Below are 24,828 nucleotides of genomic sequence, written 5' to 3' on the forward strand. Positions count from 1 at the left end.
ACACAAACTGCGACTGGCGTTTTTACTTAATTCTATTTCAGTACCACCATGAAATAGAATAAAGTAAAAACCCCAGCCGCAGTGGGTGTTTGTATGCAGTTTGGCATTTTCAGGTATTCCAAAACCATTACTAAAAAACACTGATAAATGGGGCCATCACCATTAAGTTAAGGTCAACAACATTAGTTTATTAAAACATTGGAAATCCCCTTACCAACATATAATATTTCATAGACACAAGCCGGCTCCAACTTTACTGCTTTATTTTTTTTGCTCTGTCCACATTTAATTTTTGTGTAACAACAGTTTTTATTTAACACAATTAATAAGGTATAAATATAAAAAAATCAAAAGTGTTTTTAGGAAATATTAACTAATATTGTTGCTGCTATACTCCGTATTTCGCATTATTGCCTATTTTCAAATCTTGGGAGTTTTGGCATTAAAGTTGTGGAGATTTACCATTACTGCTTGCGGGCCAGATCAAAACCTCCTAGATCGCAAGGCTGGGACACTCATTCAAAGCAGCCTCCTAACGTGTATGGGATTTTACAAAAAAAGTTATAATTTTTTTTTCAATTTATTCTTATTTATTAAAACATCTTAAAATGTTTATTTAATTTAAAAAATAAAGAAAAATATATTTTTTGGAAGTTCCTATACAAGTTAGGATGCTGATTTGATTCAGTGTCCCGGCCTTGTGATTTAGGAGGTTCGAAGTTTTCACAGAATATATGAAAATTTTACTAGAATATTTGAAATTTCCCCTCAATCATTGAAATTTTCCTAGATTTATGTTTTTTCCCTTCTTGCATATGGCAGATGCGGTCGCAGTGTTGTATGGGAAATTTCCCAAGATCCAAAGGAGAAAAGGGACAAAAGTATTTATTTATTGGATGATTTTTATAGCGCCGCTTTTGTGAGATATAACCTCAGGGGCGCTTTACAGTTAATGCAGATATTACAAAAAAAGTATAAATATTACAAAATGAAATTGAAATTAAGTTAAATAAAATGAAGTACAGAAACAGGTGACACGGAGATGGAGAATCTGCTGCAAGAATCCTAGGTGGTGAGGAAACTGGACCAGCTGCTGCAGCGAGAGAGTCCACCGCGTCCACCAACAGTGCCAGCACGAGGTTCGTCATCCGTCCAGGTATGTGTCTGCTGCTAATAGAGCGCTGACACAATGTCCTCTCATGGATTCCAGACCTTGGCAGCACCGCTGTGACATTCGACGAAGGTATAGGATGGAGATTCTGCAGCAAGAATCCCAGGTGGTGAGGAAACTGGACCAGCTGCTGCAGCGAAAGAGTGCACCGCGCCCACCAACAGTGCCAGCACGAGGTTCGTCATCCGTCCAGGTATGTGTCTGCTGCTAATAGAGTGCTGACACAATGTCCTCTCATGGATTCCAGACCTTGGCAGCACCGCTGTGACATTCGACGAAGGTATAGGATGGAGACTGCAGCAAGAATCCTAATCTTGTTTTGCCAGTATGAAAACAATTGTTTTGTTCATTTATGGCAAATGAAGTACTTACCTACCAAAATGTTGCCATACTACAATACCATATTTTGTCTATATGCCGCCAACCCCCTCCTCTGTCTGCACCTTGTTATAACTATACTAAATGGAGTTTAATATTAATACTATTCATGTAAAAGAAAAGGAGGAACGAGTAAAAAAAAAGAAGTTACTTAGTTACAAACACTATTAAAAATTTATTTAAAAAAAAAAATATATATATATATTGTATATATATACTTATATATATATATATATTTTTTTTTTTAATAAATTTTTAATAGTGTTTGTAACTAAGTAACTTCTTTTTTTATATATATGTAAAGTTAAGGGTTAGTCTTAATCTAGGCTTAATAATAGTCTTAAATTATAATTCTTATTTGGAACTGCGGATCTCCACGTTCGCAATTATCACCGATAACACAAGCGGCAACTTGGGTAGGATCCGAAGGGCGGAATTAGTTCAGCCTGGGCCAAGGCTCCGAAGGGCGGAGTCGGCAGGCAGCGACTCCTGAGAGGGCAGCTTCCTGTGCGGAAGCGCCTCGGCGATCGCTCCAAGGGGGAGGGTAGGAGGTTTCTCGGCGGAGGCGAGACGGTAACTCCTGAGAGGGCAGCTTCCTGGTCGGAAGAGCCTCGGCGACCGCTCCAAGGGGGAGGGCAGGAAGTTTCTCGGCGGAGACGAGACGGTAACTCCTGAGAGGGCAGCTTCCTGGTCGGAAGAGCCTCAGCGCCCTCTCCAAGGGGGAGGGCAGGATATTTCTCGGCGGAGGCGAGATGGTAACTGCCGAGAGGGCAGCTTCCTGGGCGGAAGCGCCTCGGCGACCGCTCCAGGAGGGGGCGAAATGATGACTCTCGAGTGCCAAAAAATCAACTGTTGGTTGCGGAATCTGTCTTCAGCTGCGCGATCCGGCGACCGTAGCACGCCTGTGGTGGGGTGCTGGAACTAAAGTGGTTCCGCTTTACACCACTTCGGTACGTTGTCTGAGTCCGTGGCGCTGGCATCGCCATTCTCACCGCTAGATTTATTATTATTTTAAAATATGTTAAAATTACATTTTTACAAAAGACCTTCAAACGATTGCAATATAGTCTAGCCTTGGGCGAAGGTTTTTATTGCCGGGTCGCTGGCTTAACGTTTCCCATTTCAGATTTACGACTTTATGGGTGTATTTCTAAGTTAGCTTTCTAAATTTTATTGCGCTTGCCGGCCAGGCTATTTACTAAATATATAAGGTCTAATAATGCGAACTGCCGCCTCAATCTGCGTGTAAAATACAGAGACAGATGCGGGCGCACGTGTTCGCTTTGGTCGTTCTGTGAATTCAAGTCACGTAGATACCTAGGGACATATCAACCTATTGTTCCTGTGGAACTCCGAGCGATTAAATCGATTAATCTTCAAATGTGTAAATGTGTTATGTGTAAATGTTTCGATCCTGCCCATCACTAACTAGTTCATGATATTTACGCGTATATCTATGGTTATTATTTCATTCCATATTCTATGAATTCTATCTGTCAAATTCAATCGAACTCAAAATCAATACGAGAGTGGTTCAAAGTGGTTAATTTATGATCAATACTGCAAGATGCGTGCCGGCCTTTAAGTGCATTTGCACATATTTTGTGCAGATACAATCGATTAGAACAGAGATAATATATACTGCAATGAGGCAGATTTTCGGTGTGTAATTTCGAAAAGTTTTCGTCGGACATCATTCCAAAATGATGATTTTATGTGGATTGTTAATCCACGTCGTATTTTTGTTTTCTATTTTCGATATTTATTTTAAATCGCCGGTTACAAGTGGTGTTAAAGAGTTTTATCCTACTGGAAACGCGCCAGCTTCAAGGCTAGTTCTTTTCTCTGCTGATGGACTGAGAATGGAATCTTTGATAAGGAGTCCGAGGGCACCTTATCTGAAGTAAGTAAATTATTTTGATGACTTAAAAATAATTTTGTATTTACGACTTTTGGTAATTATTTATCTAGCCGTCGCAAATTTAGGCGCGGATTATGGAAATTACACTTTATATCGACAATTACTCCAATAAATAACTATTTACATTCTTCATATGGGTTATTAGGTTCTTAGTTTGGGTTGATTAAATAAATTATACGCATTTAGGTTGAAACGAAACTTTCGTAGGTGTCACTACATACTAAAAAAAAGTCCAGAATGGTGGCAAAGGTATCGTTTTATAAGGTATATATTTAATTATATGGCATCTTTTACCATCTCTCCCGGCGTAAATAATCGTTTCTTGTAATAATTAAGTTAAAATGAAGTGTTATTTCCACAATATGTATTTATTAAAAGTGCGGCGGTTATGGAAATATTTACCCGACTTTTTTCAAGGATAATATGATGCTGGGTTTTTAATTAATCACGGTCTTCTGCTAGTTCTACACAATCTTCCAACTGTTCAACTCCCAACTTTCGAATGATTGTGTGGAAGGGTAGCTCTTGCTCGTAGGTTCGAGTTGACCCGAGATCGCTCCAGTGGAGGTAAATAATACGCGAATCAAGGAAGTTGGCCCAACTCGCGCAAAGTGTCCTTCTACACCATCAGTTTGCTCTCAGCATGCAATTGATACAGACGCGCCCTTCATATGATTTTTTTATGGGAGAGCGGAATAAGAATAATTATTGGATACTATTATTTTTTTATCTTTATACAGAAGCACCACTTGCACTAAAGTGTCATTACACAAGGCTTGGGTACACATTGCAGGCTCCGTGAATAAGCCTGCGGATGAATTAAGAAAAAGTGTCATCACACGGTGCTTGGTTATCAATTGCAGGCTCTGTGAATAAGCTTGTGGATGAATTAAGAAAACAAATTGTCATTACACAATGCTTGGTTACGAATTGCAGGCTCCATGAATAAGCCAGTGGATGAATTAAGAAAAAAAGTGCCACTACACGATGCTTGGTTACCAATTGCAGGATCCGTGAATAAACCAGTGGATAAATTAAGAAAAAAAAGGATTCTCAAGGCAGCTTTTCATAAACATCCACAGAGAAAGAAGGCCTGCTTATAGTCAAATTTTTTCGATTTTGCATCGTCTGTATACTTCTACATAATAATTGTAGGCACTGATTAAGATTCAGCACGGCCGCAGCTAATTCTGTTAAAAAAGCATATTTTTACCTGTCACAGGTGACTTCTATTTAATATAGATATATATAAAAACACACACATATTCGAATGCAAAGTTGTCTCAAAATTTCAAAGCAATCGGTAAAGAACTTTTGTAGGTTTAAGATTTTGAACAAACTAAGGTTAAAATTTTTATATATATAAATTTGGAATTTGTTATGTTTAATAAAATTTAATTTAGATAAATATTAATTTATCAATAAATTTCAGGCATATTATGATGAACAGAGGAATGTGGGGTATATCCAATACCAGAGTACCAACCGAGTCGAGGCCGGGCCATGTGGCCATCATTGCGGGATTATACGAAGATCCATCCGCAGTGGCCAGAGGCTGGCAAGAAAATCCCGTTGACTTTGATTCCATCTTCAACCGAAGCTCCCACACCTGGTCGTGGGGCAGTCCGGACATCCTGCCCATGTTCGCCAAAGGAGCGGTCGGCAACCACGTGGACATTTTCTTCTACAGCCACGAGGAGGAAGACTTCTCGGGGAAGGTGTCCACTACCAAGTTGGACACGTGGGTGTTTGACCAAGTAGAGAGTTTCCTCTCCAGAGCTAAGACAAATCCCGCAACTTTGAAGCTCTTGAAAAAAGACAAGATTGTGTTTTTCTTACACTTGTTGGGGTTAGACACAGCTGGGCATACCCACAAGCCACACTCTAAGTAAGTTGGATACATTTTTATATCTTACCCAGTAAAAACACACTGAAGATTTCCACATAAAAAGTTATTATATAATTATAACATACAGGGTGTCCGGGGTAAAAGTGCGCCAACTTCGAGGGTGGTTCTACATGATAGTACAAGTAAAAAAAAAAAAATTCCGAAATTCCAATGTTTTTAGGTAAGAAGGTTGAATTCTATGTATGGGAAAATATTTTTGTATGGGAAAAAGTTATTTATTTTTTTACTTCTACCATCATGCAGATTCACCTCCCGAAGTTAGTGCACTTTACCCCTGGACACCCTGTATATATTATCACCCTATAGGACGATGCTCTTATTTTTGGAAGTGCCATCTTTTGTCAGAAGCAGAAATAACCTTGACAAACCATGGATTGCTGTACTCCTCAAGAACGCGGAATAATTGTGTGACATATAGTAATTCTTTTTATTTAATAATAATAATAATAATAAATTTATTTCACATAAAAATCATACAATAAAACATGCGGAAACTTTGACTATCCAACTAGGAATGGATCCTGTTTTAGGCCAGTCAAATTGACAAGTTTAGTTCATATTATAATTTAATACTTAACCTCTCAGAAAAGGACTTTTATTTACTTTGTGTTCCTTTGCGAACTGTCAAAACGCGAAAATTTTTGTGTTATTCACGAGTTTTGTTAAAAGCTTCATAACTCACGTTTTGGGAAACATAGCCTCATTCTAAAAACTGTTTTGGAAAGATTATGAAATTCACTATCGCATTGTTTTGTTGTACGTAAATATTTGCGTTTCTAAATATACATTTTCTGAAAACGTCAAAAATATCTAAAAATCGCTGACCATTATTTCAAAGCTGTGAAAAATGTACTGTTTTCTGAGTATCATAAAGAAATAACACTTTATATATTGAAGAAATATAATTAAAAACTATTAGTCACCTCAAAATATTAACCGTCCAAACTAAAATATTTTTAATAAATTATTTAAAAACGCAATAAATTATGAACGAACAAGATGACAAATCCAATTGACTTAGATAATGCACCTCTAGATTCCATAGATATTCTTGAATGCAGACGCGTAGCGTTATTCATTATCGATACTCTGTTTTTTAAATCATGGCAATCCGTATACTAGTGATGGAAATAAATCGATTTTTGTAAAATCTCGCGCGTTTACGTGAAAAGACGTACTAATGTCTTGACCGCTATTATCATATTTACGTCTTTTGACGTTCTAATGTTCCGAGTGGTTAATATAAAACAAAACCGGTAAAGTAAATAACAGCCAGATAGTAGTAATAAAAAGACATATCACCACAGGAGTTGTAAGGTAGAAAAAATGGGAAGGGTAGTTTATAAGTTTATAATATAGTTGAATGATTAGAAAATAATCGATAGCATTGATAAATAAAGTTTTAAATTTAGTTTTATTTTAAATTTACAATAAAGTTACTGCCTAAGGAAATTGTATGAGAACTTTTGCGCCATCTTGTACATGAAACTTTGTACATTGGAGGGGACCCACCCTTTCCCGACGGCTGTGTGAGGAAACTGATTGTTTAACCTCCTTAGCCGCACACGTCAGGACTGTAATTTTTTTTTGTAAAAAGAAGCTAAATTTATTTTAAAACGATTCTAGACCCTCCAATGTCCCTGCTTGCATGATTGTTAGTACGAAATAATGTATGCATACTTACATTAATAGTAACACATCTGAAATGTGTTCACCTGGTGGTTTCAAGTGGAAGTATGATTGAAACATAAAAATATACAAGCTGCGTATCGAGGGCAGTTTACCCCACTATCACGGGGCAGTCCCGGCAAGAATGAGCGTGGCAAGCGGCCTGGCCACAACGATCCCAAGCACCCGCGTCCCTGAACTTTGTACAAATAAATAAGACAAAAATTTGTTGGAAATCAGATTTTTCCTATATTTCCAATTTTAGTGAAGTTCCCTGATCACCCAAAGGAGAAGCACTTGTTTACTTTGCTTTATTTACCTACTCTAAATTACAGCTGCGGTTATTCAATAAGGGCTCTCGAGCATCTGCCACATCCAATTTTTGAATGAATCACTTCTAAATAAAACTTTAAATACAAACAATTGAGTTTATATTTAGCAGCAAAGTTATAAAATTTGATGATGGGCAATTTATGAAAATATGTAATTGCTGCCATCTGTTGACCTGTTTTGTAAATGGAGGCAAGACTAGACTGGACTAGAATGTTGAAAATCTGTGCCAACCTTAAGAAAAACGAATCATTAATGAAAACAAAATATATATTTTTTAATTTATTTATTCATTTATTTACGCCCAAATGGGCTTTTACAAAAGTAGTTAACAAGTAATATAGTTGTGTTACATAGTTTACAATAAATTATGTTTTTTGATTAAATTAAGTTAAATTTAAATGAATAGTGTGGATTACGGAAAGCTAAATATGTATTAAGGAACATATAAATATAAAAACAAAAGTGTATTCACTACGGAGTTGTGAATTCATACATCTCAGTAAAATGATTAAAAAGATTTCGTTTTATAACTAATACGGAATCTTTAAGCATGTCTACAATATTCCCAAATTTATTGCCAAAATGATGTAGTCTATTTATAGGTGTATGAGCTTCATAGTTGGTTTTAAAATTGTCACAGAAAAATGTAGCACTTTGCCTCGGATTTCTAGTCGGTACTTAAAATTTTATTTTGGCGAGAATTTCAGGGTTGTCAATGGAATTATTAATAATTTTATTTAAAAGTACAAGGTCAGAGATGATCCGCCTATCTGATAGTGTACCCAACTAAATGTCGTGTGCATACAGACTGTAAAAATAGGGGTTAGTTACATGACTCAAACGACTTTGTAAATGCAAATCAATTGACTTTCGTCCTGAAAAGGACGTTTCTGGAATATACACGACTTTTGTGCAAAATGCAAATCAATTGAACCTCGTCCTGAAAAGGACGTTTCTGGTATATAGACGACTTTTGTGCAAAATGCAAATAAATGAAAGATCTCCTTTAAAAAGGCGGTTAAGTATGTCAGCTTCTTAAGCCTCGTGGTGCCCGCCAGAATCTAGTCGATGCAGGATACTTCAGTCGAGGGAGAAAGGCCAATAAAATTCTCAAAACTCGGCAGAAAGGGGCAGCGGCAGGTAGCTGGTAGATGCGAAGGTCCGAGGCGAGGGTGATCCAATGGAGAAAGAGACTTTAAAATTTAAAATTGCTGCTTTTTGTCAAAGTTGCGACTCGGCAACGGCACATAAAAAAAGGTCGGCCACGGTCCGGCGGCCCGTTTATGGCTTCTCATTGGTTGGATTTCTATAGCGGTTGGAGCGTACGAGCCATCCTCACACCCTCAGAACCCACACTTTCTAATCGCTACCCGCCGGCCAATTGTTTATTGTTCATTTTTTACAAGTTACATTTTTTTACATTTCAAGGAATTTGATTTTCAATCTTAAAGCTAGGTACACAATGCAGGGTTCCGTGAATGTGGACAATTTTAAATAGTTTATTAATGTCACATCCACGGATTAACATTATACACAAAACAATATTTATTTACTTCTTCAAATATAAAATAGTAGCGAAAAAACAATATAAAACTCAATTCTTAAAATATAATGCACAAGCGTGCGATATAGATAGCATTATTAAGTTAAGTTGTTTCATCAAAAGAACATAGTTAATATTTTGAATTGGAATATTCAGTTTAAAGTTAATAAATCTTAGAAATTTGTGCTGTACCCTTTCATATTGTCAGAATGCGTTTTATACAATGGGGACCAAATAGGCGAATTATACTCTTCCTGGCTTCTTACTAAAGAAGTGTACAATGTTTTAAACATTCAAGTGACTTGAAATCACTCGCCGTTCTGCATATGAAACCAAGCATTTTTATAGCTCTCTTTGTTATATCATTTACATGCAGAGTGAATGTTAACTTTTCATCAAATATAACACCTAAGTCCCTGATCTGAGCGACTGATGTCAATAGTACATTATTTAAAGAGTATTCATAAGAGTATACAAAAACTTCATAAAAAATGGAAATCCTCTAATAACCCAATAGATTACATAGAGTTCGCTATCAAAAATTTTAATAATTTAAAAAAAAAGAAGATTTTTTTTAAAATTATTAAATTTAAAAAAAAAAGAAGAAAAAATAAAAACTTCTCTAAAAAAAAAAACCAATCACATTGATCTCTATAGATACATTTAACAAGTTTAAAAAAAATATATATTTTAAACACCACTGTTTTATCCTTACACTATAATACCCACGCTCAGGCTTCGCCTTTGTGGGATTTTTTTGTTACTCTTTCATTCTATATTACTATGTGTGTACCTGAATTGTATATGTATCAAAAAATTTGTTAATAAAAAAATAAAAAAAAACGTACACAACAAAAACACCTACAGAAGCATTGCTATAATAAATATATATGTTTAGTTGAATCTAATATTCAGAATAATAATAAACAACTCTGGAATTACGCTAAAAACAAAAGTAAAACAACTAAGTAAAAAGTAAACAACAAGTAAAACAACGCAAATCATGCACCTTAGACGAATCAGGCACCGGCGCTCATCAAGTAAGTCAATTATTCTCTAAACACTTTCAGTCCACCTACGTAAGCGATATGGGTACGAACAATATCAGCACAATCGATAGTTCTACTTATGTAAATAATGATTCTTCGATTGGTTACATAAATATTGACAATCTAATGATCAATAAATACCTGAAAAATTTAGATGTTAGTAAGGGTGCTGGTAGTGACGGGATCTCGCCATATTTCATCAAAAAAGTGTGCCAAAAATCTTTCTTACCCTTTGACTAACATATTTATAATGTCACTAAAAGAAGGTAAATTTCCCACAAAGTTTAAAGAAGCTGTTATAATCCCTATTCATAAAATAGGGTCAAAAATTAAAATTGAAAATTACCGCCCAATCTCAATACTCACGGTATTTAGTAAACTTTTTGAGCGAATTGTCTACGATCAAATTTACACAACAATTGTTTGTAATATACAAAACCAATAACACGGATTTCTTCAAAAAAGATCAGTACTAACAAACTAGGTAAATTTTACGGAATATTTAACGTGCAATATGGACAATAGAAACCAAGTAGATGTAATCTACATTGATTACTCTAAGGCCTTCGATAAGGTAAACCATTTCATTCTAATTCAAAAACAATTAGGCATCCATGGTGACTTACTCCGGTGGCTCACTTCACACCTTTGGAGTAGACTTCAAAGTGTCTTAGTTGAGGGAACAAAGTCCAGCTTCTTCTCTGTGCCCTCCGGTGTACCTCAAGGTTCTCATTTAGGCCCATTATTATTTAATGTATATGTATACGATATTCACAAATGTTTTTTACATGCTAATTACCTAGCATATGCAGATGATAAAAAAATATACTTAGTTATTAAATCAATCAACGACTGCATTAAACTTCAAGAAGACCTCAATCGTCTCTTTGTCTATTGCGAATTAAACAAACTTGTTATTAACATTGCAAAATGCAATAAATTAACATTTACACGTAATAAAAATTAAATATCTTTTGTATACACACTAAACGGCACACACATCAATGAAGTAAAATATATCAGGGACCTTGGGGTAACACTGGATGTTAAATTAAACTTTATCCAACACACTGATGACATCATTAACAAAGCCAATAAAATGCTGGGATTTATAATTCGCATAGCAAAACCCTTCCACAACATAAACACTCTATATTCCCTTTACACCTCATATATTCGCCCGCACCTGGAACACTGTACACCAATCTGGACTCCTTTATACCAAGCCCATATCGAAAGAATTCAAAAAAAAAATTTAAACACATAAATTATAAACTAAACTTACACTTCTCAAATTATACCGAATCCATTAAATTTCATAATTTTAACTCCCTCCAAACACGACGTCTAATTTTTGATCAAATCTTATTATTTAAAATCCTAAATAATGGTCTGGACTCACCAGAACTTACCAATTTAATAAATCTTCATATTCCGTCTAGATCAACCCGACAATCTGATTTATTTTATCTACCGTTTTGTAGAACAAACATTCGAAAAAATTCCCCAATTCCTCGTATATGTGCACAATATTATACAAAATGTTACAGCATTGACATTTTTGGTAATAACCTAAAGAAATATCGATATGAAGTAATGCGTACGATCGATTATTAATATAAGAGTATGGAATGTATCGGCAGCATCTGCTATCCTCTTCCTATTTTCCCCTTCCTCTCCCTTTCCTAACACCAAATTAATTTTAAGATACTAAAACTTCATTTTTAATGCACTTTAACATAAGAAACTTCTGTGGCTTGACTTCAGTTAACTTGTATATTTATATCTAACATTGTATATTATATATAAAAGCTGTTTGTTTCTTACAAAATAAATAAGATTATAATAATTTGGATTTTACGAAAACGAATAACTTGGCACTTTTGAATATTAAGAAATAATGAGTTGATCACACACCAATGATACAATTTATCCAAATTAAATTGTAAAATATGGCAATCCTCTATACCAGTGCTCCGCAACCGGTGTGCCGTGGCACACTGGTGTGCCGTGAGCCGGACCCAGGTGTGCCGCGGTCAAATTCAATGTATTTGACATTTTACAATATTTCATTATGTATTTAATACAAATTATTTTTCACAATATTGTCTATTTTTCAAAATTTAGTATCGAATCTTTGGAATATTCTTCGCTGAAATGGGAGCCGAATAAGAATCCTTATTGTTTTATACTGAATTTAGTTGGCTATCCCGAGGCAAAGTTTTGGCTAGATTGTTTGAGCTTCTTTACGAGGTGCGTGAGTTTGTTTTAAATCAAAATATGCACGAACTATACCAGCGCCCCTATGATGATTACTGATTGATTAAACTTGCATACGTGGCTGATATATTCGAGCATTTCGATGAACTTAAAAAAAAAATTCAAGGTCCAAATGAGAATATGTTGACGAGCTCCGACAAATTACAAGGGTTGAAAAAAAACACGAACTTTGCCAGAAAGAGTTGCAAAAAGGACGTTTGGAATTGTACCAAAAGACAAACCAAAGTACAATTTGCAATTTGTCCAGTTAGGAACCAATAATTTCGACCTGATAAGGTACAATAATCAATAATCACAAAATATTTTAATTATATCTTGTATATAACATATTGTACTGTGTGTAAATTTAAATGAATAAATAAATAAATAAAATAAATAAATTGAAAACAAACAATTAATTGTGGATCTGGCCCAACAACATTTAAGTATGCTTCAACACAAATTTGATCTGTATTTTTATTCCGTTAATAACGAACAATACGATTGGATTCGAAATCCTTTTGCAACCAATGCAATAATTTTACGGAAGCAATTTCTCTATATAATTCGAAAGGAATTTACAGATTTATATATTTTAAAACTTCACTTCTCCGAAGTTCCATTAGATGTTTTCTGGATTTACGGTATCCTATACGAATATCCTCGCATTTTCGACAAAGCAATCTTAACACTACTTCCATTTTCAACGATATATCAGCAAAGTTTTTCAACGTTTGTATTAATTAAAAATAATAAGTGGTCGAAGTCGTGCTGTCAAAAATCGAGCCGAATATAAAACTTTTGTGTTCATTGAAACAAGCGCAGGTATCACATTAATTTATTATTATTTTATAATAATTAATAAATACGTAATAGTTATATGTTTGTATACTTTTCAAATAAAAACAAAAAAAAATTGTATCAATTTAAAACCTATATATTTTAGCTTTTAGTGTGCCGCGGAATTCTAGGAAGAATTTTAGTGTGTCTTAGGTGAGAAAAGGTTGCGGAGCACTGCTCTATACTATGTATCATTCTATATATTTTCAAATCATCAGCGAAGAGCAGAACTTGTACATCTTAAAATACACTAACAATGTCATTTATAAATAATAAAAACAGAATTCGTCCGAGGTGAGATCCTTGGGGAACCCCACTTGTGGCTTCGAAGATGTAAAGCAGGGTACTCATCTAGCCGTGTAATGTGTAACGTAACTGATACTGTATCAAGTGAGTACGTAGGCGCGAGCCTACTGCGAGCCGCTCGCGGGTGGAGCGCAGTGTGATCGCAGCGAGCCGCCGACGGCGGATTCACTGCGATCACACTGCGAGCACTAAAGGCGGATCCGGGAGCTCGTAGCTGGATACGCGGTTACCGTGGACGAGCCGTACCCACTTGCAGATTAATACAGTATCAGTTACGTTACACGGTGCTACACTCTTGGTGAGTACCCTGCTTAAGATTCTACAGAATTTATTTTAACACAAAGCTTTCTTTTACTAAGATAACTGTTGATCCAGATCAATAAGGTTCCTTTAATGCCCAAAAGACTTAGTTTATGCACAAGAATATGTCTCCTAAAAATCAGTGTATATCGAATCCACCTGATGCTTGAGAACAAGGGAATCAGTTATATAATTTTGATAAATGATTAAGTTACTTAAAGTGTTTCTACCTGTGATAAAGCCGTGCTGATTGGGTACGATAATATTATTGATTTGTTTTGTAATGACATCTAGGACTAACGATTCAAAGAGTTTGGGAATAGCGGACAATATACATATTGGTCTGTAGTTTGATACATCGCTTTTATCACCCTTTTTGTGAATAGGCATTAAAAAGCTTTTTTTCCACTGATCCGGAAAACACCCAGATGACAAAGACTTATTAAATAATATGAATAAAGGTGAATTCAAACTGTTAATACAAGATTTTAAATATATTGGAGGAAAACCATCCGGTCCAGCAGATTTATTGGAATCTAATGCTTTTATACCCTTTTCTATTGCAGCTATTTCAATGAAACAATGGCTTAGGTTAAGTGATTCTTCAAGTGATATATCGTTAGGGATCTCACTATCAGGAATATCCAAATCATAAACACTTTTAAATGAATCTGCAAAAAGATCGACTATGCCTTCGGTATTGTTAGCACATTTGTTATTAAGATACATAGAACTTGGTAAACTACAATAATTCTTTCGCTGAGCATTAGAAAAATTCCACAATCTTTTTGTGTTCTGATGAACCTCTTTTTCCATAAGACTAATATAATCATTGTAGCATTTACTGGATAATTCTTCGCATTGCCTTCTTAAGTTAGTAAAACTAGTATAGTCGTTAACGTTTCTAGATTGCTTATACAATTTGTGCATTTGTGTTTTACTATGGATTATTACTTTTAATTCTTTTGAAAACCATATAGGATAAATTGAAGCCTTAAAATTAATTTTAGGAACATAAATAAAACAATAACTCAGTAAATACTATTTTTATTTTTTATACTTAATACCGACTGGGTTTTGCTACAACCTTAGCTTCATCGGGGCTTTATAATGATTAAATATTTTTTTGTATTACTGTATTTGATAAAAATGTATTATTTCCATAAATTTGTGAATATTTGTATGTCACAATCGCTCTACTTGATAAAATGGTTTCTATACTAGTCCCAGCAAGAGGTTGTATGTGACGTCATAGTTCTTGAGAAATAATAATAATTAATTTATTCATTAATGCAAAAGGGGCTTTTAATAGTAAAACTTTTGCAGTATCACCCTTAAAAACGAGGTGTAAATATTACGCGGTGCCTAAGATCGTAACAGTGAAAAAATTAACTTATTACAATGGCGTTTGCTTGGTTAAAACGGTCTTAAACCAGGCTCAAGGCCGGCTTTACCACACCAACATTGAACAGGTGTGTTAAAATCTAATTAGTAAGACAATACGTATTTATTATACATAACTAAACTGCTTCAGGAACAATCTTATATCCGAATCCGAAAGCTTATAAATGCAAGCAATTCTGGACTATCGAATGCATCATTTAGAATTTTATACAATAATAAATATATTTAATATTTCTATAATAATATGATTTAATTAACAGGGAATATGAAGATAACATTAAAGTTGTGAACAATGGCATTGAGAGAATGGAACAATTGTTTGACGACTTCTTTGAGCATGACAACAAAACAGCATACATATTTACAGCCGATCATGGCATGACGGACTGGGGTACGTTTACAATATTTATTTTTTAAACTATGTATGTATACACAGTTTTCAGTTTCATTTTATTACTGGCAACCTGGCGTTTATTGCATTTAAAATTTTACGCTAGTAAATATATGATATATATATAAATACTTATTATCACGGTGGTAGGCTAACCTAACCTGGCAATGCTTGTCTTTTTTTTAAGATAGGGTATAGTGTCCTTCACACTAGGAATTCACCTGTGTTCTGAGTATTTCATTTAATTAAATATATTAATCCTAAACAGAGGCCTACTGGAAGAAGGTTCCGTGATAACTCAACATAATAACATCTTTAAAAAGTGATATAAAGTAATTAAAAGTGATGAAAACAAACTAACTATAAGCCTAACCTATTTAACCTGGTTTTTTTCATCACTTTTTAAAGTTATTATTACGGATTTTGAGTTATCTGGTTACCCTAGAACAAATACATACAGCTTTCCCACCTCACATCCACGCTATAAATATTGATATCTGTCAAATGGGGGAATCTATCAAATGTCATGATCATAATCCATTTAAAAAACGCAATTCTTTCATGCTTTTGAGGAAGCCAATTAATTTTGTCATGTTTTACAACTGTTTTTTTTTCTTTACTTAAAATATTTATTGACAACCGGAAATGTCTCTGGAAACTGCAGACATTTGAGCCAGGCCTATGTCCAAAACTGTAATTACCCCAGAAGAGTCACGGATAAGAGGAAGTATCCGGAAATTAAATTATTAATTATTGTGATTGATTATCATTATTTGAAGGATCTCACGGAGCTGGTGAAGACCATGAAACTCAAACGCCACTAATTGCCTGGGGAGCCGGCATCGCCCTTCCCGAGAATCCTCTGCTTGCCAGTGACATAACTCTTAACAGTACTCATAGAAAAGATGTGAAACAGGCTGATATCTGTCCCCTCATGGCAACACTTATTGGAATTCCCATACCAGTCAACTCGGAGGTAAAATATATTGAAAACTGTTATTTGACTCCTCTTTCTTGAACTCACGCCTTAGACAGCCTTGCAGTGTTCATCAACAGGACAGATGTGTGGCGTATAGAGAAAAGTTTGTTTATTTATGTAGAATCCCATCCTTTTTTATGAAGAAAGGAAAAAATTCCCATGTTACAAATAACCTGACCAGTAGTGTTGTGACTTGAGACCTACCCCCATCATTAAAAGATGAAATTGTAGCTTGTGCAATGCTTGCAGAACATTAAACCCTCGATGGCTGGGTTCAAACACGACGCTTTAAATCGGTTGCAGCAGTTAATCCTCTTTAACCGCTTCATGCTTTTGAACGAGTTACGCTTGCGCGCTAAATGCGTTCCAATTTCTGCTAGCCCGTGTGACGCTTGCCGGTTTCGACTTGCAGCATTCTATTGTTAGCTAACACGAGTAAGGCTCGTCAAAGTTAGCGATGTATTTTACGCAGTTTGAATTTGCCGGCAGTTTGCCTCAGAGATTGGTCGTGTTTTTGAGCTGCTTATTTCGTTTTTACTATATGGTTTTCACTTAAATATTGGCCACGAGAATCTTTAGTCATTCCCATAATATAATATTAATTTTGTATACTTGTGAATTTCTAGCGAAATTGCTTATTTTGTCATTTATCAAAATATTTCTCTTCAGGGAATTATTCCAGTGACATATTTCGGTGACAACATAGAACTGAAAGCCAACGCTCTTTACAGCAACGCCAGACAGATGTTATCGCAGTACAATAGAAAGCGACAAATAATTGAAGAAAACATTATCATGAAGATTTACAAGCCATATCTTAATCTGACCGAGTCCCAAGTTGAAGAAGCAGTAATTACTATGGAAAATTACATGAAGATAAAAAATTACGATAAATTGGTAAGAATCTTTTATAAATTTTTAAATAAATTTTGAAGTAGATAAATATTATGAAGACATTGTCATCTGACATGTAAATTTGACATAATGCGTGGTTTCATATTATATTATATTTTGACATTGCTATTCTTTCGTGGTAAGTAAAAACGCAGTAATAAGGAATATAAAATGTTTTGACTTGTGTTCATGTAGATCAAAAAATGTGGATTCTGAATATACATATTTAATTTTTATATTTTTACTCTCAGAATTAATAAATCCTTCTTGAAAAATGTTTTGAAAGCTATGTTCTGCGCATCACTTTCTGTTACTTCCGTACTTTGCAAATAAGAGAGGTCGCCATAGAGTTTTGTATTGTGTAGTTTTGTTTGTTTGTTTAGATAATTTGTAGGCTCCTTACATTCATCATTAATTTTTATACTCCGTTTATCCTAGATACGAGAGATCTTCCATTTTGTTAGCAATTAGCACCGCATATAACAGGCAACATACTTTCAGATTACTCAAATTCGCGCCCAATCCCACCTCTTTCAATTCTTGCATACAATTATCCTTGTACGAATTGAATAACCACTGTGACATTACACAGCCTTGCTTAACACCTTTTGTTATATCAAAACACCCCGTAAAACCACCGTTCACCCTAATACATGCAACGCTTCCCTTATACAGAAACGCGATTGCCTCTTTAAAAGATTCGTATTCACTCTATACTTGGACAACACCTTCCATAGCTTTTTCCTTTTGACTCGGTCGTATGCTTTTTGTAGATCTACAAAGGCATGTAGAAGTTTCTATTTTTTTGACAGAAACTTCTCAGTGACCATACGCAATGAGAAGATCTGGTTCATGCATCCCCTCCCACTCATAAAAGCAACTTGCACATCCCATATTTTATCCTTTGTTTCCATTCTTACCCTTTCAATCAAAATTCTACTATACACCTTGCCAACGGAACTGAGCAGGCTAATATCCCTACGATTCCCAAATTGAAAAATTATTATTATTATTATATCGATAATATTGCATAGACCTCAATATGTAAGGCTTTATCTGCTGTTTTGGCAGGTTTAACAAATTCTAATTTTAATAAAAATTAATTTATAATGTAAAAAAATATATATGTATATTTATATTCTTAATTTAATTAAAAATTTACTGGAATTCCTTATTGAAGAACTCCACACAGCATCCCCAGAGACGACATAGGCCCTGAGAGAAAATTGTTTTCATTATCTTTTTTTTTTCGTAACAAATAGAAATAATAATATCCTCACTGGGATCTCCCATGCTGAGGATTTAATTTACATATGATTAAAATTATAAATAAATAAAATTATATACAGTAGGATGGATTAAAATTTAGTAGTATGGATAATATATTTCAAGCAACGTTTCTGTTCTGAATGTTGGTCTTACACCAGGATGACACTGAGATTATCTCCCACTCTTGAATGTGCCGCAAATATATTATTTGACGAATAATTTGTGAAAATAACACAAATTAGTTACTTGTGCATGCTGGGGCTTGAACCGGCGACCATCGGATTGCTAGTCAGTAGCTTTTCCCCTCGACTACGTAGGCCATCGAGTATATCTAAATTGTTAACTTTTTTAATGCCAGTAGGTAGAAGTGTAGATGTGCACAGCAGGCCGTGAATTTTTAATCAAAATAAATCATTTTTAAATCTTATTTTTATAAATTAAAAACATTACACCTTGAAAGGATATTTAAATGACTTACCAAATTTATTCAATATTCGACGTTTTTGCTTCCCTTCACTTAGATAAATATATTTAAAAAAAATGGGACATATGTATGATACAGAGGATCAAAGAAGAGCGAGTAAACTCGCTATTTTTCTATGGCTGGCCTGCTGGGCACGGCCAAGAATGCGAGTAAACTCGCTCTTGGCACAGAAGCGGTTAAATATGTTTTTTAGTGTGGAAGATTAGGTAGCTCCCATTATGCTCGTCACAATTACTGATACATTTATTATAATGAATACAGATATTATAGAGTCTATATATGTTGACAGTTAGTAGGTGAGAAATGGCGAACTACTTATCCTACTACATTATATACTGTCTTATCAGTATTGCCAAGTTACCATTATTATTATCCTACATAAATGAAAACAGAAATTTCTTTTTGGTGTATAAAATATTGAGGGAATGTTTCACTCAAAAGTAGATTTCTTATTAAAAATACTCACCAAATATGAGGGTAATATGATGTATGGTAATAAGGTTGAGTATTTAATTGATAGATGGCGCTATTCATAAAGCTTACTCCAGTGTCCGTCAGATGTCGCTAGGGTGTAACAGGTACTTGTGAGATTAAATTGTCAGAGAGCAAGCTCCTCGGGAGCCAGAGAATTACCTACCCTCGGGTAATGAACAGTGTAGTTTAATCCAGACCTTTTTATTGTAACGTAAATAAACACAATTACAATAAGAACCTTTTACTAATTTCAAAGAGTTCCCAACACCGAAGTCTGCATAGTAAAGGCAAATATGATAGGTAATAAATCGTTATTATTGCCAATTCTAATTCAAAACTAAACTAAAACTTTCACATCCCCTTGTAGTTTGAAAATTATTATTTTCATAAAAGACATCTGAATAACAAGCCTCTTTTCTTTTCCATCTATTTTCCATTGAAGAGAAAGAGACGAAAGTAACATTGTTTATATATCTACATAATATGATAAACAATCTGATCAAATTTCATATTTTTGTCAGAGAGCTGCAGCTCGCAAGTCGAGTGAAGTATTTTTAGCACAAAAAGGAATATACGAAAAGAGATTATTATATTAGCGACACGCAGACGAAAAATCGGAAAAAGTTTCGGTTGCATCTAAAAATTCAGGACCCAGGACCTCAGCCTTGCCAGGGATTTGCTCTACCACTAAGCTAATTTGACCCTATTCCTTTCGGTCATATTTAACTTTTTATCATATTTTCGATTACCAAAGTATTAAAATTAACTATAACTATAATAAAAAATATACTGATATTTAAGAATTGACAACAAAAAAATTAAAAATGAACTGCAGTTACTTATTTAGAATAAGGTGTTTTTGTGAACAAGTGTTTTGGCAAAAAATCAATACATTAGGCCTATTGTAAATATGACAAAAGTCGACCTATTATTCTGGAGAATGTCTCACATGGTAATGTGTTTTTACTTAGCGCCCTTGAGGTGATTTCTCACGAAAACGGCGCTATATAAATTAGCCAAATATTATTATGACATTATTATTGGTAATGTTGGAAACCATATTGTAAGCAAATCTTTTGCATTTTATGATTTAAACACAATTGTGTTTATTCTATTCATATAGATATGAATACAATCTTTTCGATGGAAACTACTATATTTATAACATTTAAACTGTTCAACATCGTCAGTTGTGAATCAATTTTGTAATATAACCTACTTAGCCTCAGAGCACCAAAACTATATTTTTGTATATGTATACACAGTTTTACTCAAAGGTCTTGGAATGTATTATTTTATTATTACCGTGGCAAGCTCATAAGTTTTTCCACTACATTGAAAATCATTGATGTCGAATTACTGTATTACATATATATTGCAGAAGTGAACTATTTGCACTGTATCTAATTGCGTATAATATAAGATCAATGAATCAATGCATTAGTTCCTGTAATAATACGATGTTACGAATGAGTTCAGAGAAGAGACTGACATTATTCCTTATAAAACTTACACACGACCAGAGATGTGCAAAATGGGTACCCAAAACCATTTGAAATGCAAAATGGAAATGGGTCAAAACTTTTCCATTTGAAAATGCAAAATGCAAAATGGGTTTTAGAAAAGCATTTCAAATGCAAAATGCAAAATACCTATTTTCAAAATGCATTGAAAATGCAAAATGGTTTCTCAGGTCAAAAAATTAAAACACCACGATTACAGATTATTAAGCCACATAAATTTGCGCGGGACTAATATTGCCAACGTAAAAACATAGAAACTGCTATCTAACATTTAATATTACAGCGTCATGGCCCCATATTAAGTATTTGAATCAGTAATTTTTGTTATTATTTTTTTGGTAAACTAATGTTTAAGACAAGATTTTTTATGCATAGCACAAAGGGTAACAATTATTTTAATAAGCAATAATTATTAGCCTGAAACACTCATCCACATTGAAAAATCTCCTGATAAAAGATACATGACGCCAACGGGACTTGAACCCGTGCTACTCGTTAACCCGTTACCCGTGTTACCGTGAACCCGTTTTATCAGGAGATTTTTCAATGTGGATGAGTGTTTCAGGCTAATAATTATTGCTTATAAAAATAATTGTTACCCTTTTTGCTATGCATAAAAAATCTTGTCTTAAACATTAGTTTACCAAAAAAATAATAATTAATATTTGACAAGTTCAAGTATCTTCACCAAAAAATGTAGACAATTTGTCTCGACGCCATCTAGTGAGAGAGTTAGCACTTACAATGCCTTTCTCATATAAAATAAAGTTGGTTGTTTTCAGGTGAAAAAATGTAATAAGCAGTAATTGTTGAATGAAACACTAGTATATATTGAATTATTTCGCGGATAAGAGATAAGCCGCCATAGCTCAGTGGTCAGAGCTGTCGACCGGCAATCGAAAGGACATGGGTTCAAGTCCCGTTGGCGTCATGTATCTTTTATCAGGAGATTTTTCAATGTGGATGAGTGTTTCAGGCTAATAATTATTGCTTATAAAAATAAGTATTTTTTGTAATGGTATCAATCAATTGCTAGGGCTCCTACCAGGGAGCAACTTGACAAATGGAAATTATCTCTCATAGCGAGGTTGAGGACCGACTGATATTTGGGGCTTATGAAAAAAAGTTGAGTGGAGATAGTAGGAAGAATGTTGCAAAAAAAGCATTTAAAATGGAAAATGCATTGAGAAAAGCATTTAAAATGCAAAATGGTTTTTAGAAAAGCATTTAAAATGCAAAATGTAAAATGTAAAATACCCATTTTGCATTTCCATTTGAAATGGATTTATTTGAAATAAAGCACATCTCTGCACACGACATACATAGATGTCAGCACTAGACTTATATTGTAGATATAATTACAACAGTTCCGCTGAGTGGTTTGGAGAGTTAAAACTGTCACTGGAAATGTCACCAACTGAAGAAGCATTGCTGGCAGTTTCAAATAGTGATACAACATAATATATATTGTATCATTTCAGATTGAGCTGAGTAACATGACGATATCTTTGAGTTTGCAAGGACTGGACTACTACCACAACTACTACCAGAAGATCCTTTTAGTCAGCATCACCTTCTCCTTCCTGGGCTGGATCTGGTGGCTCCTGACCACCATCATGGAGCAGTACATGTCCGCCCAGCGATTGGAGACTTTGCCGCCCATGGGGAAGATTCAAGCTGAAGTGTTTAGGAGATTTCAAAAGCCTGTTCACGTGCTCTTCATTCTCAAGTTAGCGGCCGTTGTCTACATGGTCTATGGTACTAATGCATATTATCTCATATATGGTTTTACATCTTTGAAATAAGTCATTAATGTAAATTAAAAACAGGATTGGACCCAGAATACTTCCTTTAGCAGAGGAGTTAACCAAATGGAAATATTTAAAAACTTTAAAACACAAAACGTCTCATATACACAAACAATATACAAGACAACATAATAAATTATACAGTAATACAGTAAACAATGAAAGTGGTAAAAGCAAAGGCCATGAGGGTATACACATTTACAATCTCCTTCTGGAAAACATTGAATTGAATAAATATATTTTTCAATCTTAAGATGAGTGAAAAAAATTATACAGTGGAATAATTTTATGATAAGATATTATATATTTTATGAAATTATGAAATTATTATTGTTACATTAAATTATATGGCCTTGAATTATGTACTTAATTATAAAGCGAAATATTTATATATTTCTTTAACTATTATAGATAATATACACGGTGTCCGGAAACTCGTAGTACAAGCGGGAAACTGGAGAAACTACACCACATGGGGAACCCAAATAAACATAAAGTTTTTTGATTTGAGCATTTTCACAAAAAAAAACAAAAAAATATATTTTTCGGCTATTTTAGGGTTAAAGTTTTTTCTGGTGTTTAGGGTTGAACAACAGATGTTTTAACCCTGCAGAGCAGAAATATTTTATGATTACACCGGATTAAATGAAGGGTGATTTCAAAATAATGCTTCAAATCCGAGTTTCTTCATTTGTTTTACTTTTAAATAGTTTTAATTAGTTGGGTACTTTGATCTTCAGTAATAATTTATAAGAATTTGATTAAAAAAAAAAAAAAAAAAAAATCAACTTCTAACTCGATTTACTCGATAACGAAAGCTCAAATCAAAAAAAAATATACTACAAAATCGACTCCAAATGTGATGTAGATTCACCAGTTTCCCGCTTGTACTACGAGTTTCCGGACACCCTGTATATAAATATATATATGTATATATATTTTTTTTTTAAAACCTCTTAGTATCAAAGTGTCGAGATTAAGCTAATAGCCTCACAGAGTCCATCTGTCAGAGCTTACTTTGATAAATGTATCATAATATAAAATACAATAAACAGGGCCGGCCCCGAGCCAAACGGCGCCTATTAGGTGTTAGGCACTATCAGCGTCTTGGCTCCTTGGCGCCTGCACAGGGCCAGCCCTGACAATGATGTAGTAAGCATTGTGAGATGGAACAAGTCCATTTGTGAAATATTATTGTTAAAATTGGCTGGGCCAAAAGGCTAAACTTATTATATGATTATAATATAACTCCGAACAAGATTGCATGGTAAAGAGTAACTAAACAGAGCTATACGTCAAAACTATTGACCCGTCAACGAAGCACTACACATACTAACATAAACCTGTCTAATCGAAATGACCTTTATGTTTTAGTTCAAAGTCTCCCCTGGCAGTACTATGTATACTTCTGCTTGCCGCTGCTTCTGTGGTGGAAGGGAATGACCAAATGGATGGTTTGGTCCTACTTCATTGCAACTAGAGGACCCTTAAGATACACTCGTTTATCTGTGGGATTTTGCCTTTACAATGTCGGTATTCTGGCACTTGTAAGTAAATATATCTTTAGTATTTAATAAGAGCATCAGGGGAATTGTAATGGATATTTAAAAAGATATTTTTTTCATCCAGTTGTTATTTCTTGTGTATTAGGAAAAAATTCACAAGAACTTTACATACAAAATATTAATGAGCAGAATAATGGATATCTATTGGGTCTTACTCATAGACATATGAATATTAGTAGACCTGCCCTAAGTGATTAAAAGCGTATTATCCCCACTCCCCATACCGGTTCCATTGGAGCCGGCTGTGCTCGCGTATGGCCTCAAGTGAAATTTGAAAACGTGACGTCATCATTCTTGTGCGAACTATGGTCGAGGCATCATCGGTTCATTTTACGAAATAACACGGCAAAATGTTGACTT

The 24,828-nt window shown here is 34.4% G+C and overlaps 1 protein-coding gene and 1 non-coding gene across 2 annotated transcripts in view; both read left to right on the forward strand.

Moving 5' to 3' along the window:
* Window positions 1-3,079: 3,079 nt before the first annotated feature.
* The window catches only part of PIG-N (Phosphatidylinositol glycan anchor biosynthesis class N), a 32,510-nt gene continuing 10,761 nt past the window's right edge, over window positions 3,080-24,828 (forward strand). The window contains exons 1-7 of the mRNA XM_089649468.1: window positions 3,080-3,452; window positions 4,903-5,358; window positions 15,342-15,472; window positions 16,252-16,448; window positions 17,121-17,348; window positions 22,577-22,853; window positions 24,278-24,450. Of these exons, the coding sequence (XP_089505594.1) occupies window positions 3,253-3,452; window positions 4,903-5,358; window positions 15,342-15,472; window positions 16,252-16,448; window positions 17,121-17,348; window positions 22,577-22,853; window positions 24,278-24,450 (1,662 nt within the window). The 5' untranslated portion in view covers window positions 3,080-3,252. The remainder of the gene's footprint in view (window positions 3,453-4,902; window positions 5,359-15,341; window positions 15,473-16,251; window positions 16,449-17,120; window positions 17,349-22,576; window positions 22,854-24,277; window positions 24,451-24,828) is intronic.
* TRNAA-GGC (transfer RNA alanine (anticodon GGC)) lies at window positions 21,954-22,026 on the forward strand. The gene has a single exon. It is a non-coding gene; the product is annotated as a tRNA-Ala (tRNA).

This window comes from Hesperophylax consimilis, chromosome 3 (genome assembly GCF_061612785.1).
Source record: "Hesperophylax consimilis isolate HC1 chromosome 3, BYU_Hcon_1.0, whole genome shotgun sequence".
Classification (NCBI taxonomy): domain Eukaryota; kingdom Metazoa; phylum Arthropoda; class Insecta; order Trichoptera; family Limnephilidae; genus Hesperophylax; species Hesperophylax consimilis.